At 43.3% G+C, this 16,749-nt stretch overlaps 1 protein-coding gene across 6 annotated transcripts in view; it reads right to left on the reverse strand.

The window, feature by feature from the left end:
* The window catches only part of TSEN2 (tRNA splicing endonuclease subunit 2), a 58,376-nt gene extending 46,559 nt beyond the window's left edge, over positions 1 to 11,817 (reverse strand). For 4 of the 6 annotated variants that reach the window (XR_005374566.1, XR_005374567.1, XR_005374568.1 and 1 more), the window contains exons 1-3: positions 10,586 to 10,731; positions 6,001 to 6,202; positions 4,623 to 4,704 (exon numbers count right to left, since the gene is read on the reverse strand). Coding sequence is in view for 3 of the 6 variants with exons in the window: in XM_038565614.1 (XP_038421542.1) it covers positions 4,623 to 4,704; positions 6,001 to 6,189 (271 nt within the window). In the remaining 3 variants the exon portion in view is untranslated. Of the gene's footprint in view, positions 1 to 4,622; positions 4,705 to 6,000; positions 6,203 to 10,381; positions 10,528 to 10,585; positions 10,732 to 11,708 lie in introns of those variants that run through there. The other 2 variants (XM_038565615.1, XM_038565616.1) reach the window with 2 other exon arrangements.
* Positions 11,818 to 16,749: the final 4,932 nt, after the last annotated feature.

Here is a 16,749-nt window from a genome sequence, read left to right on the forward strand (position 1 = left end):
ACTCTTCTTTAAAAATATAAAAAACAGTTGTCTAAAAAATGGGGCGGGGGAGTGCCTGGTTGGCTCAGTTGGTAGAGCATGCAACTCTTCATCTTGGGGTTGTGAGTTTAAGTTTCACATTGGACATAGAGCTTACCTAAAAGAAATTATTAACCCCCCAAAAAAGAAATTGTGATACCCTTATCACTTTTAAAAATTAATTCCTTAGCCTCATCCAAACCTATGCATTGTCTGAATTTTTTTCTTTTTTGGAAAGTCTGACTCAAAATCTATATAAGGCTCTTATATTACAACTGATTGATACATCTGAAGTTGATTAATATTTGTTTCCCCACCATGATTTTCTTCCCTGTAATTCATTTATTGAAGCAACGGGTTTCTGTCCTATACAACTGCCTCCTGGTCTGCCCTCAGAACTGCTTGTGGATGGTCCAAGAAGGGCTTGTACCAAGTACTGTCTCACACTATGTTACTCTATGAGTCTCACCTAGCACACTGCTTAGTTCAGCTCACCTTATTTTCACAGCCATATTTTCATGGAGAAGAAAGCCAGAGATAAATAGCTAAGAAGTATGGGATCTATTTCCATTCTGGTACAAAGGACTTATCTTGTAAGTCCTCACTACTTTTAAGCAGCACTGGCTTAATACATTCTTTGACCTGGTTTCCTGTAAATTGGTGCAACTATAGGCTTGATCAGATTCAGGCTCAATATTCTGGGCAGCCTACTTCATGGGTGGTACTGTGTGTTTCCAAGACAAAAAAAATGTTGTCTCTTTGTATGTTATCAACACCATTGGTGAACAATGCTTTATCAGAGGACTCAAGATGGTGACATTCTTATTATTCCTTCTTAGTTTATTAGCAGGAATCTATAAAGAGGAGTCCCTCACTATTCAGTTTACCCCGAGAACCAGTTCATGTTTACCAATTTCCAAAATGGTGATCCTCCACAGGTAAACCAGGAATTTCTTCTGGCATATATCAGCATGAACCAGGATAAATATCCCTTTCAGGGATATTATTACCAATGACTGGATTTTTATTTTTTTTATTTTTTTTTATTTTAAGGGAGAGAGAATCAGAGTTGGACACTTAACTGACTGAGCCGTCTGGGCGCCCCTATATTATTATTCTTATTGATGCTCAAATGTTTCCATCTTTGGCCTGCATATCTTCTTTTGAAATAAGCCTAGCAGTTTTTGATAAGCTCCTTTGCTTTCTGATATAGATGTTTCATATGAAAATCTTGGCTCTCAACCATACCAACATAATTAATCATTTGTTTTTCACACAATATACATACCACAGTCTCAGAATAACAGTACCAATGGTAACACCTATAAAATAATGGCTGAAAGCAATGTGAAGATTATTTTGCCATTCTTCCTTTGAGTATAGGGCAGATTGCACTGATGGCCCCAATTCTTCAGATCTTCCATCTGCCAAACACCTTGATGTTAGACCAGTTGGAATAATAGCAAACCCTGTAATCAGAGGCCTGAAAAGCAGTGGCACACTGGGGCTTGCTTGTGACCCTCCACCAAAACCATGAGAACATAACTGGGCTAGCCTGCCAAAGATAAAACACATGGTGCCCTCCCACCCCTCATCCCAGTTGATACACATGATGCCCCCCATCCCTCACCCCAGTTGATAAACATTGTGTCCCCTGCCCCTCATCCCAGCTGAGACCATCCTAGACCAGCCATTTGACAACCAGACAGTAGTGAGTCCAGTGAGTCCAGCTAGACCCATTATTGGACTAGTTCCATTAGAGCAGTCAGCTGATCTCCATAACTAACCAGATGGATGAGCACATCCAGCCAAGATCAGCAGACCTACCTAGCAAACTTGTGAACAATTTGGTTGCTGCTGAAAGCCACTGGTTGGTTAAACAACACTGCGCCAGGAGATAACTGACACAGTCTATTCTATTAGGATTGAATCTGAAGCCCACCTGGGTGGCTCAGTGGATGAGCATCTGCCTTTGGCTCAGGTCATGATCCCAGAGTCCTGGGGTCAAGTGCTGCTTTGGGCCCCCCCCCCCAGAGAGTCTACTTCTTCCTCTCCCTCCGTCTCTGCCTCTGTGTGTCTCTCATCAATAAATAAAATCTTTAAAAAAATAAAAAGGACAGATTACCTCAATTTACCATGTTTACAGTCATTCAAAATAGTTTTCCTCTGTGGCTATACTGCCAACCTGATACGTAAGTTCCGTTTTTTAAATTACTTTTTAAAATTTAACTTTGTTTTGCAATCATGTAATATATTTACAAGGTTCCAAAGTCAAATCTATAAAGTCTTACCTCTTTCTCCATCCTGTTCCGCCCTCCCCCATAGGCATTAAAAAGAATCTATGGTTTATCCTAAAGTTTCAAAAATATATTTATATCCCCCCACCTTCAGATAAACCATGGCACACTACATAGATTCTGCCTTACTGTGCTTTCTTTCGCTTAGAAATACATCCCAGTGATCCCTCATTCTTAGCTCAGCTCCATGGTACTTCATTATATGAATGCAGTACAGTTTAATCGACTAATCCTCTCCTAATGGACATTTGGGTTGTTTCCAGTCTTTTATTTTTTTTTTTTTAATTTTTTTAAATTTATTTATGATAGTCACACACACAGAGAGAGAGAGAGAGAGGGGCAGAGACACAGGCAGAGGGAGAAGCAGGCTCCATGCACTGGGAGCCCGACGTGGGATTCGATCCCGGGTCTCCAGGATTGCGCCCTGGGCCAAAGGCAGGCGCCAAACCGCTGCGCCACCCAGGGATCCCCCTTTTCCAGTCTTTTAATATAAGAAACAGTGTTGCAATGAATAGCTATTCTTTTCATATTTTTGCCAGTGTATCTGAAAGATAAATTTCTAGAAATGGAACTGCTGGGTTGAAAGTAAATGCATGTACTGGGACAACTGAATATCCATGGACAAAACACTGAAGCTAGACCCCTACCTTATATCACATACAAAAATTAACTTAAAATGGATCAGAGATCTAAATTTAAGAGTTGAAACTGTAAAACTCTTAGAAGAAAACACAGGGGTAAATCTGTATCAGCTTGGATTTGGCAATGGCTTCCTAAATATGATACTAAAACCATAGATAACAAAAGAAAAAAATAGATAAACTGGACTTGATTAATATTAAAAACTTTTACCACTTCACACTAAGATGGCTATCATAAACAAATGAATAAATCCAAAAGCAGAAACCAGCAAGTGGAGAAATTGGAAACTTTGTGCACTACTGGTAGGAATGTAACACGGGGCCGCCGGAGTTGTGGAAAACAGTTTGACATTTCCTAAAGAAATTAAAACAGAATTATCGTATGATCCAGCAAGTCCACTCGTAGGTAAATACCTAAGAGAAATGAAAATATACGTCCACACAATTACTTGTATATGAACGTTCACAGCAGCACTCTTCATAACAGCCCCAAAATGGGAACAACCCAAATGTCCATCGTTGGATGAATGGATAAAAAAAACATGGTATATCCATAAAACGGGATATTACTCAGGATGAAATTTGGATGCATGCCACAACACGGATGACCCTTGAAAACGTCCGAAGTGGAAGACACAAAAGGCTTCACAATGTATGATTCCACTTACATGAAATATCTAGAATGGGCAACCTTATAAGCACAGAAAACATATTAAAGTGACCAGGGGTTGGCGGGGGAGGAGGATTGATGGGGGAAAAAAAGCAAATCTATACATAATTTTGCTCGGCATTGCTAAATTCCCCTCTGTAACAGTTGTACCATCTGCATTCCCATCCGTAGTATATGGAGAGTATTTCTCTGGACCTCCCCAAGGAGACTACTGTCAAACTTTTGGATTCTTGCCAATCTGATTGCTAAAATAGTATCTTAGTGCAGTTTTAATTTGTATTTTTTTCTTACAAAAATCCTAAGGATGTTTTAGTCTGCTGGCATTGGTTATGCAATCACCATGAGACTTCCACAGACTAATACATGAAGGTAAAATATTTTTAAGTTAAATATGGCAAGTCAAGCAAGTAAGAACTACACACATTAGCTAATGTTTTAACAAATTCATTATTACGGTTATCGTTATAAATTCTAATTCTAGGGCAGCCCCAGTGGCTCAGTGGTTTAGCGCCGCCTTCAGCCCAGGGTGTGATCCTGGAGACCCGGGATCGAGTCCCACGTTGGGCTCCCTGCATGGAGCCTGCTTCTCCCTCTGCCTGTGTCTCTGCCTCTCTCTGTGTGTCTCTTATGAATAAACAAAATCTTTAAAAAAAATAAAAATAAATAAATTCTAATTCTAGAAATAAAAAATGTAAAACTTATTTGCATATGGTACCTTCTGCATGCATAGTACTCTGCTAGTCAACGTTCAACAACAGAAAAGCCTGAATAATACTTTTGATGACTCCAGAAATTAGATAGAACGTGTTTTCACCAAACATCAGAACCCTATTCTGGTTGCTAGTTTTAGGAGTAAAATCGTCATTGTGCATGTTACTTCAAGTCTAGAGAATTTTCCTATAACATTTTCAAGAATTTTCCTATGTAATCTGAAATGTAAGATCAAAGATGAAAGAATATAATTTGCCAAAAGGACAGAATGAGGTACAAGGTTACCTTTCCACTTAGCAACGAGCTTAGGATCTGAAATTGTGAAGTTTGGACGGCTTCTAGACAGGATACCTTTTCCAAAATAACCCTTCCAGGAAAAGAGAAAACAAAGTTAGTTCATGTTTAGTTCGCCAATTTTTTAGCTGAGGGAAAACAACTATTTGAGTTAACAACAGATTTGTTCTATTTTTCATAGGTTTACATTTTCCCTCTGATTACTTAATGATTACTAACGAAGATCTTAGCATTCATCTCTGATTGTTTGAAGAGTTCTAGTAAGTTTTCAGTATACCTTAAGTGCCTTATAACTAAGCTCAAGGCAATGGGACAGGTAGAGGCAGGGCCTTAGCCTAGACCCCCATCACCAGGAATCAATGCCACATGCTGTATTCCACCTTGAGAAACTGGCTACAACATATATATTTTATATAAAGTGTCTAGAAAGGCACATTTTAGAGAGGAAGTGGATCAGTGGGTGACATGGGCTGGAAGTGGGAACAGGGATTAAGTGCAATGGTACTTGCATTCCCTGCTGGGAATCCCCCATACTGGACCATGATGGTGTTGCACAACTCTATGAATTTATTACAATCACTGAATTGCACATTTACAATGGGTGAATTTTATGACGCTAAATTATACATCAATAAAGCTATTTAAAAAATGCCCCAGTTGGAGCACTTGGCTGGCTCAGTTGATATAGCATGTGACTCTTGATCTCGAGGTTGTGAGTTCGAGCCCCATGCTGGGGGTAGAGATTACTTTAAAAAAAAAAAAAAAAAATATATATATATATATATATAATAAAGTAATGAACTGGCTATGGACCAAAAAATAAAATAAAATAAAATAAAAAAAGCAAGCTATCAATCTCAACCTGAATCTATCATTGGTGGAAAACAGCAAAAACTGGAAATTGTCCTTATCTAAGAAGAGGTCGCCAAACAGATGAGAGCACAGATAACAAGTCAGAGTACATGCTGAAGCCTCATCTGTCCCTGAGCCAGAACAATATGCCATTCTGTGTTTATCTCTGGAGATGGAATGGGAGTGGGGAGTTTTTACCCATTACATTTCTGTAAATTGCTTGGCATATTTATGAATATGCATGGTTTCTGTAACTTAAAAACAAGAAAGGCCAATGCACTGATTGCAGTTTATTGTTGAAATGTGGGTTCATGGGTTGGGGAGCCTTCCTCATCAGTATATGGCTTCAGGGCACCTGATTCAAATTGTGTAGTTCCTCTCCTACATGGGATTGAATGGCAATAAAAGAATATGGGTCAATTATGGTCTGATTTTGGGAGTGAATGGGAGGAAACAAAAAGGATACCCTGGCTCAGGACTGTCAGGAAGTAGCCATGCCAAAGCCGCCAGTACTTACTTTCCCATAGAGCTGCTCCATATCTTCTGTGTTCCTCACAATTACATTGTTGTTTATCATCTCTGCTGTGAACACTTTGAAATCTTGCTTAGGCCCACAGTCTTGACCAAAAGGGATGGGCAGTGGAGACTCAAAACTCTCATATACTCTTCTTTTCCGCTTTGGGGCACGGAAAACTGCTTCTGCCATTTCTCAGGGGTAACTGTTTTTTAAAGAGTATAATAAGGAGAAAGAAACAGATAGCCAATCCATAACTATATTGATCAAAAACAGGGGTGCATTTATCTCTAGGCTCAGAAAATTTTGTGGTCTGTGGGAAAAATAAAATATTTAAAAGCAGTGAACTAGAAGAAAGAGTAATGAGAACATTTTGTACAAGCACTACTAATCCATCACCTAAAATATCTCAATTCTCACAACCATGCCCAAGAAGTCAGTGGCAATATTTCTAACTAGAGTGGACAAGACTGAGGCCTAGTGTCATGCCCAAAGTCATCATGCCATGCAAAAGTCTATGGACAGCAAGCACAATAGGATTCCTATTAGGATTACTCCCATTCTTTCACTCAAACAACAGGCATTTACTGAGTACCTACTAGGACCTTCTGATAATCAGAGATGCTGGGGATATAAAGATAAGGCCAAAAGAGACACTGTCCTCATAGAATTAAATCTATTCAGTATTTCCTTTTCCAAAAAAGGACCTTAATATATATTCTAAAGGCCATTCATCTCTCCATGTTTAAGGTAAATTAATAACAACAATGACAGAAACAGTTACCATTTCAGGTCTGTTATGTACCACCACATACTAGTGGTGAAGAGCAGGAACTCTAAAGCCAGAGTGCCAGGACTGGAATTAGTTTTACTATGTCCTGTGTGATGCTGGGCAAAAGCTGCTTAATCTCTCTATGCTTTGGTTTCCTTATCTACAAAATAAGGATAAAAACAGACTCTACCTTAGAGTTAAGACCCCCCATAAAGGGCCTAGAAGAGTACCTGGTACATAATGAGCATCATGTGTGTATTTGCTTTAATTATTATTATGGGGTGAGCACTACCAACTCTGGTTTACAGGTGAGGAAAATAGGTTCAAGTTAGAGAGACTTTGTAAAAGGCCCCTTGGGATGATCCCAGGTCTGCTGAATTCCAAAGCCTCCACTCTTCTCCCTGGGTTCTGCTGCAAGGCAGCATCTGACCCACTTTGTCTGAAGGCCCACTATTTCTCAAGGTTAGGAGCTAAAGGATTCTGGATAATTATGGGATTACTTAGCGTGCACTCAGCACCCTGAGGAAGTAAAGGAAGCCAAAGCCAGTACCTCTCCCTTCCAGGCCTTATATTCAATCTGAGGAGACAAAACAAGCACATAACACATACGAAAGCAAACTGAAGGTACCACAACAGGCTGCAATTCCATAATGGCTAAAGGAAGGAAATGAAGTTGAGTGCATTGTGCGATAAAGAAACAAAGCCCCAGCAGATACATCTAACTTAGGAAAACTCAACCACATGCAAGGGGGAGAAAGTGTACACAGTGCAAGAGTCTGGGCCAGGCACTCCACTCTTCCAACAGACACCCCAGGATGAGAAGGGAGGCTTGAATCTGCTGCTCCTTCGTCCCGGGTTCAATTTAAGCTGACAGCAGATCTGGTGTTTGAAGATACAGTGGAGCCATATTACACGTTTCATCTACATGGATCCAGAAAATGAAGTAAGACTGCTTATTAAAATGCCTCCTGCACTTAATACCAGCATCTATTGGGCAATGGATGTCACCAAGCCTGAAACAGCCAGTGACAATGGCCAAATCCTGAGGAAGGTAAGTGGTTGTATGGGTTTATGACCATTAAAAAGAAATAAAATATCTTGCCTTGCCCATTGTGTGATACCTTTATCTGCCCTCTCAAAGAAACGGAGGAATTAGATGAGGACAAAGGAAAACACAGACCAAGGAAGAGTTATAGAAATTGATAAATCAAGTACAAAGATAACTATGAAAAAGAAGAATCAGCAAGTTGGAACCTTCATAGACTTGACTAAGTATGCTAAGCAGCAAAACACTAGAATTTAATTTTTAAGTAAGATCCCTCAAGGGAATTACATACTGAGCATGACTCATATATACATTATATATACACACACACACTGCTGTAAAGCATTCCTAACAAAACCACGTATGTTGCACATTAACGAACAATTAAGAGATTTTCTTCCAAGAGCATTTTAGCTAAACTGTCATTTGCCAACTTATCCTTCAATCTAAGCCAATGATTGCATTTAGTATTCAACAGAAGAAACAGCAATTTATTCTAACACTTGATGCCGTGTCAGCTTTTTTGAGGCAGATGATGCAATCTAGTGAAAAACTTTCTAGGCATTTCCAGGAACAAGTTGGACTTTTATGAGATTTTTCACTTTTATAACTTAACTTCTGGTTAGGATTTAACTTGTATATGCTACATTTGGAATTTTAAGAAAAGAGAAAATGTTAAATGGCTAACTTCAAGAACTTCCAATTAAATTATCTCAAACAAGTGACAATGAAGTTATATTTTAATTTGCCTAGTTTGGAATTTTCCCTCAGACTGATGCTATACTCTTAAAAATACCAAGAATGAGCTAGGACACTTGATGTCAAGAACTTTGTACTTCAACCTGTATGTGTGTGACAGAAAGGTTCCTGCCACAAAACATTGTTTTCCATTAAACCTCAAAGTCTGTGATCTGGTGTTACTTTTGCCCATGTGGCAGAACAGGCTTCAAGAATTTGGCTGATAGGTGGGGCAAGATGGCGGAAGAGTAGGGTCCCCAAGTCACCTGTCCCCACCAAATTACCAAGAATTTGGCTGATAGGCCTCCAATATATGCAAACCTGCCATCATTATCATGTGACCTTGCACAACCCACTTAAGCTCTCTGAGCCCTGTTTCTTCATCTTCAAATTGAACAGCACTGGAAAAGTCTGGAAGTCATTCAGATGTTAAATGCAAAATACCCATATAATTCCAGTCCTTGGTACAGATACAAGAAAACTGAAAACATGTTCATGCAAAAATCTGTACCTGAATGTTTACAGTAGTATGATTTATAATAGTTAAAAAAAGCAGTAACAAACCAAATGTCCATCAACAGATGAATGGATTAAAAAAATTGTGATGTATCCATATAGAATGGATTATCAGCAACAAAGGAAGTGTTGATATATGCTACAGTGTGTATGAAGCTTGAAAGCATTAAGTGAAAGCAGTCACAAAAGACCACATATTGTATAAGACCGTTAATATGAAAAGTCCACAACAGCAAATCCATAGAGACACAAAGTAGATTAGTGACTGCCAGCTGCTGAATGAAGGGAGAAATGCGGAGTGACTGCTAATAGGTATGGATTTTTTTTTTTTTTTGAGGGTGATGAAAATGTTTTAAAACCAGAGTGCAGTGATGATGTGATGGCTGACCAACTCTGTGAATATACTAACATTACTGAATTGTACATTTTACAAGGGTGAGCTTTTTTTAGATTGATTTCATTCATTCATTCATTCATTCATTCATTCATTCATTCATTCATGAGAGACACAGAGAGAGAGAAAAGCAGGGACATAAGCAGAGGGAGAAGCAGGCTCCATGCAGGAAGCCTGATGTGGGACTTGATCCCAGGACACTGGGATCATGCCCTGAGCCAAAGGCAGACTCTCAACCACTGAGCCACCCAGGGGTCCCCTACAAGGGTGAGTTTTATGTATGTGTAACGGTCTCTCAATAAAGCTGTTATTTTAAAAATTCAGTAGGACAAACCAAACGATCTTGTTTCATGGTTTTGTGAAGGAGTTGTCTTGTACTAGACTTGAAAGGCAAAGAGGGGAGAAAGGAATGAATTCACTATTCTCCATATCTGCAGTAGGCATTTACGACACGTTTCTTTAGTGCCATGATAGGAGAACAGCATAATGTCAAGGTATGGCATGAGTAAATTGAGAAGAGGTAATCATCATCCATGGGTACAACATGCTAGGCACTGACTGTGCTATATGGTACACAGATGGGTACTGGCATCCTCTTTCACAAACAAGGAAGAGAGGGCCAGTTATTTGCCCAAAGCTCCACTGTACAGAGACACAGCATTGCAAGAAGTCTGGCCTAAAAGACCACCCATGTCTGAAGCACACACACAGATGTGTAGGTATGACTGAGCCAGTTGTCAAGGGGTTTGGAACATGAAAGCTGGTTTAGACTTGGAGTTGATGCAGAGACTCTCAAGCAGGGAACACGACTGAAATAAGATTAATTAACCTGGGGTGGTATACAACAGTGGCTCTCAAGCTTGGCTGCCCTTAGAATCACCTGGGGGAAATCTCAAAACTCCTAACGCTCAGAACTTACCTGCAATTACATCAGAAATTCTGGGGTGGGACCCAGGTGATCTTAACATGTAGTCACACAGCTGCCAACTACTGGTGACAGAATAGCCGATTCAAACTCACTCCCAACAGCTCCCTAGGGGCCGAGTGCTATGCACCTGTAAAGGATGTAGCTTTTCCTTTCCCAAACGCTGGGGGCGGGGGCGGGGGCCGGCGGCATACTTGCCTCCAAATACAAGTAGCATTAGGTCCATTTACTTTACTATGAAAAATAGGGCTTGGGCAGCCGGGTGGCTCAGCGGTTTAGCGCCGCCTTCAGCCCAGGGCGTGATCCTGGAGACCCGGGATCGAGTCCCACGTCGGGCTTCCTGCGTGGAACCTGCTTCTCCCTCTGCCTGTGTCTCTCTCTCTCTCTGTGCCTCTCATGAATAAATACAATCTTAAAAAAGAAAAAAAAAAAGGGCTTATGTTTCCCTTGAACACACAAGCTAACACCGTTCAGGTGCTCAGCAAACGTTTATTCCAAGCAAAACAAAAACGGGAGAGGGAACTCCATTTAATTTTCCGACCCCCTGGAAGGACCTTGCCAAACAAACCTGGTTAACACCTCCTACTCAGTAAAGCTCACCTTCTCCCAATTAAAAAATGTTTGAAGCTCCAACCGTGTACCTCCTGGGCTATGGGAGGCAAGGATGAAAGGGACAAGGCGAACAATCCAGCCCCTGGGGAGTTTTCAAGTTAGGACGTGAGACTAAGCCACATAAACAAAACCTAAACCCCTTGAAGGCTGTTGTGAGGATGAAGGGGGTAACTGCGAAGGCGCCTCGTACCGGGCCTGCCGTGTGCAAGGTGTTGGCCAGACGGGGGCTGCGACCGCCACGCATGACCGCACGCAAGCCAGAGTGTGCAGGGCCCACCCAAGTGCCGACTCCCCGTCTTAATTCACCCCTCTGCAGACTTCCTCGAGGGCCCCCCGCCCCCCAGCAACCGCACCAGCGGCTGAGGCTCCCCTGGGGCAGAGAGGGTGTCCGATACACCTGGACGTCCCCGGCCCCCAGTACTGGACGTGGCCACGTCCAGTTCCTCAGAAAGAATGAAAAGCAGCACAAAGGGCTACAGGTGCTCGCAGAAGAGGGGGTTGATTCGGGCGCGACCAGGAAGCCTGGCTCCCCGCCCGGCCCACTCTGGGGCGGCTGTGCCACGCGGGGGAAGGCTACACGCCTTTCTCGCTTCCGGGGGGGGGGTTCCGAGAAGGCGACGACTCTTCTCGCAGCAGAACCCCCACCTCGAGCCGCCGCCACGGCGCTCAGCGCCTCGGGACGCCGCGGGCAGCCCAGCCCGCGCCTTACCTTTCTCGGCCCCACGCGCTTGTCGTTACTTCGGCAACGCCGGCCGGAGGGCGGAGACCGCTGCCGTCAAGCAGTGCGGCCGCAAAGCCGGGCCGAATGCGCAGCCGCGGAGCCCGCGGGAGCGCCCGCCGGGTGTTTGCGGAGAGCGCCTGCGCAGGCCCTGGAGGCGCGTTTTCTGTTCCTCCATTTCACCCTTCTCCGCGTGTAAGCGAGTTCGCTTTCCTGTCCTCCCCTGGAATAGACAGATGCTGCTTTCGTTTAATCCCCACAGCGGCCTCGCAAGATTCGTTTAACATGTGACATCCTCAGTTATTGTCCGATGTCAGCTAGTTGGGAGGTGGTGGAAATGGGACTAGCCCAGGCACGGAGACCCCCGCGGTGGGGGTGGGGCGGGATGGGACCCGGAGGGCACCGGATCTCACTGAAGAGAGCGGGCGTGTGCGCGGCCCTGACGGCGCCCTCGGCTTTCGCGGTGTGGATGCCTCGGCCGCCCCGCGCCCGGAACCTGCCCGCCAGCGCCCCCTCGCAGACGCCTGAGTAAAAGCCACTGTGCGCCCTGGCTGCCCCGCGGGGGTGAAGGACGACCGCCGGGAGTCAGGCTGCGTTGAAGTCCCCAGCCCCTGTCCCTGCCCTTTTTGAGCTTTGGTTTCCTCTGTGGAGAAGTGGGTCCTTAGAACTACGCCGGATGCGCAAAATAAAAGGGTGTGGGAAAGCGTTACAAGTTAATCCTGACCTGGTTATTCTAAAGGAGGTCTACTAGGGGGTTCGATGTATACTTTTCCCATTATGAGTCCCAGGGTCCCCAGCACACATACCACACGTGCTGGGCAGGTGGGGAAGGTGGGTGACAGGGAAGGGTGGCAAATAGTGCCAGAGAGATTCATGGGGCTTGATGGGATGGCTTTGAAATCTTTGAAATCCGAGCCTTTTTCAAATTTCTCTGGTCTCCAGGACTTCAGGCACACTTGCCTTGGCCCGGGCCATCCTCCTCTCCTTGGTTTGCAGCAGTAATTCCTGCCCCCCCCTCGCCCCTGGGCCTCAGCTCATATAGCTCTTCCTTCAAGAGACTTCCTCTTGCCTCCCTAGGCAGTCTTGGGTGGCTTTCCTCTGTTTCTGCAATAGTTGGGTGTACCCTGTGTTGTCCCCTGTTTCCTGGTCCCTTCTTTTTTTTTTTTTTTAAGATTTTATTTATTTATTCATAAGAGAGAGAGAGAGAGAGGCAGAGACACAGGCAGAGGGAGAAGCAGGCTCCATGCAGGGACTCGATCCCAGGACCCCGGGGTCACAACCAGGTCTCCAGGATCAGGCCCAGGGCCGAAGGCGGTAGTACACCGCTGAGCCACCCCGGCTGCCCTCCTGGTCCCTTCTTAACCTGAGGGCTTCAGTGGATGGTCTACCTGCACAGGCCTTAACTGCTGGGCTTAGAGTTCAGACTTTGATTTAGATAAATCAAAATGAGTATATTTCCCTGGTTAGAGTGTTGCAAAAAAAAAAAAAATTTCAGCAAGGTTCACAGACTAGTGGCATCAGGATGAATGGGGCAGGGAAGAGAGAGCTGGCAGGAGGCTGCAATATTGTAGCAGAACATGCCAATTTAGGAAATACTGGTTTTAGAATGAGAGGGTTTTAACAATGAAGGGGAACCCAGAGGCTGTCCAATTCAATTTCCTTATTTAACTGATAAGAAAAAAGGTTCAGAGGCACTGTGGGTTACCAGAAGTAGCAGAGCAAGTCTGAGGTGAGGCAGAGACTACAGCCAGGGCTCCCAAACCGCTCAGCTTGGTTCTCTACTTTCAAGGGTTTGGGATTCCCCCATAATGAGATCTCAGGTGGTATCTTTGGGAGCCCTATCCCCACAGAGGGTCCAGAGTGAAAACTACCAAGTAAGATATTCTTCCCCCAAGATTTTATCCTCAATCTGTTTTTTAAACCTCCTGTCACCATCATTTTCAAACACAAAAGTAGAATATTCTAATAAATTACCACTTCCACAGTCTTTAACCTTTGCTATCTTATTTCTTTTATACTCTCCATATGTATACCTTTATCCCACTGCTGGAATATTTTAAAGTAATCCTAGGGATCCCTGGGTGGCGCAGCGGTTTAGCGCCTGCCTTTGGCCCGGGGCGCGATCCTGGAGATCCAGGATCCGGTCCCACGTCGGGCTCCGGGTGCATGGAGCCTGCTTCTCCCTCTGCCTATGTCTCTGCCCCTCTCTCTCTCTCTCTCTCTCTCTCTCTCTCTCTGTGACTATCATAAATAAAAATTAAAAAAAAAAATAAAGCAATCCTAAACATCATTTGATTTCACTCATATTTCAGTGTGTATCTCTAATAGATAAATATTTAAATTTTATAGTGAAAATGTTATTTAAATTTTACAGTGCTATAGTGAAACCCTGAACACCATACTACTGAATACTAAATCATCACTCATGGAAAATACAGGGCTAGGTTCCTGCCAGACTCTGGTCACAATATGTTTTATCAACTGATGAGTACATAACCTTACTTTCTGTTTAAAGACACTTTATTTAATATCTCTTGTTGATTCATTAATATTGAACTAGTGGCCAACAGCCCTGTAACTCATGCCTAATGAAGCTTATCTAACATGGGTATTTTCTCTAAGTCACATCACAGCCTTCTTGGCTTAGAAACGCTAGACAGCACTACAGCACTCTGCTTGGTGTCCATTTTAAGCAGTGACATCAGCAAAAAGCACAAAAATGAGAAAAACGTGGTACTAAGGAAACCACCCAAAGCAAATTTGTTTAAAGTATGAAAGCTGGAATAGGAAGAGCTCAACTGTTGACTTCAGCTGGGAACTTGCATACTGGGAGACTCAAATTTTTCTCCACTCTATGCATGTGCATGTCTGTGAATGACTAAGTGCTGTCAATATTGATTTTGGCATGACAAATAAGTGTTAGCCAGTAGGTGAATTTGCAAACGTGGAATCTGCCAATTTGTATGTGTGTATATATTTATATATATACATATCCCCAATATCATTAGCACATCTAACAAATGAACAATAATGCTTAATATCATTTATCTGTGAAATATTATACAGAACCTCTATGTAATATTTGGAATATAAAATCACTTATCTAAATTCAAGTTCAGGCAGGTGTCCTGTATGTAATCTGACCAAGCAAACAATGATTTATTGGGTGTTTATATGTGCTGGTCACTTTGCCTTTGCCTCCTGTTTTATTTAATTCTCACCACAGTCCTGTGAGGTAGGTGTTCTCACCTCTATTTCACAGTTGAGTTTCCCTCTCTCTTCCAAGTTCTCAGAGCTGGGCAGTAGTGGAGGCCAGATAAGGATTCAGATCCACGGGACTGCAGGGCTTGGGATCATTTTAATTAATTTATACGACATGAAGAGGGCAGTACATTGACAACACACAGCTTTAAATATGGAAATACAAAAATAACGGCAAGTGTTTGTTGGTAGGAGGTCCGTGGAGACCAGGATGGGTTGAAGGGCCCGCAGAGCCTGGAAAGAGAGTTAGCTTCAGGAGAGTGGCGAGGAGAAGGGAGACAGTAGGCTGGGGCACAGGGCAGGCCTGTGTACCAGGCAGGTGTGGGTTTTGAGGTTCTGGTGGGGAGGAGCTGGGCCGGGCCGGGCAGGAGGTCGCCGCCAACGATAAGGCCCGATAGGCAGGGCGGGCCCGATCGTGCCGGGCGCTCGAATTCCAGGCTTGGCATTTGGACTTTACCCTGCAGACAATGGGGAGCCACCGGCGTTTCTGAGCAGGGCAGGGCAGCCCCAGCTGTCGCCCCATTGTTTTTCCCAGACGGGGCTGAACTCTGCAGTATTTCAGTGAACCCACTAGATGGAGATATTTTAGCAAATTTAAACCACCCAGTCTTTCCTGGACACCAATTTCCAAGGAGAAAAAGCAAACATTGGGACCCTGCAAAACTTCCACATGTTGACACACAGCATCCTCGAGGTAAAATGCAAGGGATGTGAAGCAAAAATCAAACCAGGGACAGTCCTACTGTGAAGGCCTGCTAGTGAGATGAGACCTCAGGCCATCTCACAGCTTTGAAGGAGAAAGGGTCCTGGATGAACGGGAGGGGGCACAGCATAACAAGTGCCCTCCATTTATTATCTAGCACTTGAGGCATGTGTTATGTCATTGCACAGGCAGGGAAACCAAGATGCTGTGAGGTACATCTGCTCAATTATTTAAGGAGCCAACACCAGGCCAGGCCAAGCCCAGGGATAAGAGTTGACAGCCTATGGTACTGTGGATTGTGCAAGCCTCTTAGGTGCTAGATCACTGGGCCCAGGGTCCCTTGTGCAAAGGGTTGGACATTGCCTTTGATTCTTCTTTGGTTGCTAGAAAAATCTTTAACATGAACGATGATACCGTTTTGCACGATTCCAGCTGCTTTTTAGGAGAGTCTCAATTCTCTCACAACAAGCCACTGAGTTAGGGATTATCACAGTATATTATCACAGTATAATATCACAGTGATATTAAAGTATCACCTACTTTATAGGTAAGAAAACAGATTCAGAGAGGTGATTTGTCCAAGGTCACACAGGGAGGAAGCACCAGAGAGGGAAATGGATCCCAAGTATGTCCATTCCTGTCCTGTTTTTAGCAGTCAAGCACATTCCACATCTGGGGAAATTTCTTAGAGAATCTGGGGCACCTGTGTTCTTTTTTTTTTTTTTTTTTTTAAATCAAGACATGATGGTTTGCAATTTAAAAAGGGAGGGGTAGGGAATATCTGAAATGACCATCCTTAGAGGAAAGGACATGTAAAGTGTGGTGGAATACTATGCAGCAGTTCAAAGGAATGTTGAACTAGCTCTTTTTTTTTTTTTTGAACAAGCTCTTATATACATATCAACATGGATAGATTTCAAAAACGTGTTTGGCGATAAAAGGCAAGATGCAGAACAATGTGAGTCCTATGATACCGTTTACTTAAAACACACCCCAAACAATATCAAGTACTGGATGTACGTATAGGTACACTGAACTATTTTAAAATAAAAGGAGGGGGTGCCTGGT

Source organism: Canis lupus, chromosome 20 (assembly GCF_011100685.1).
Source record: "Canis lupus familiaris isolate Mischka breed German Shepherd chromosome 20, alternate assembly UU_Cfam_GSD_1.0, whole genome shotgun sequence".
Lineage (NCBI taxonomy): Eukaryota > Metazoa > Chordata > Mammalia > Carnivora > Canidae > Canis > Canis lupus.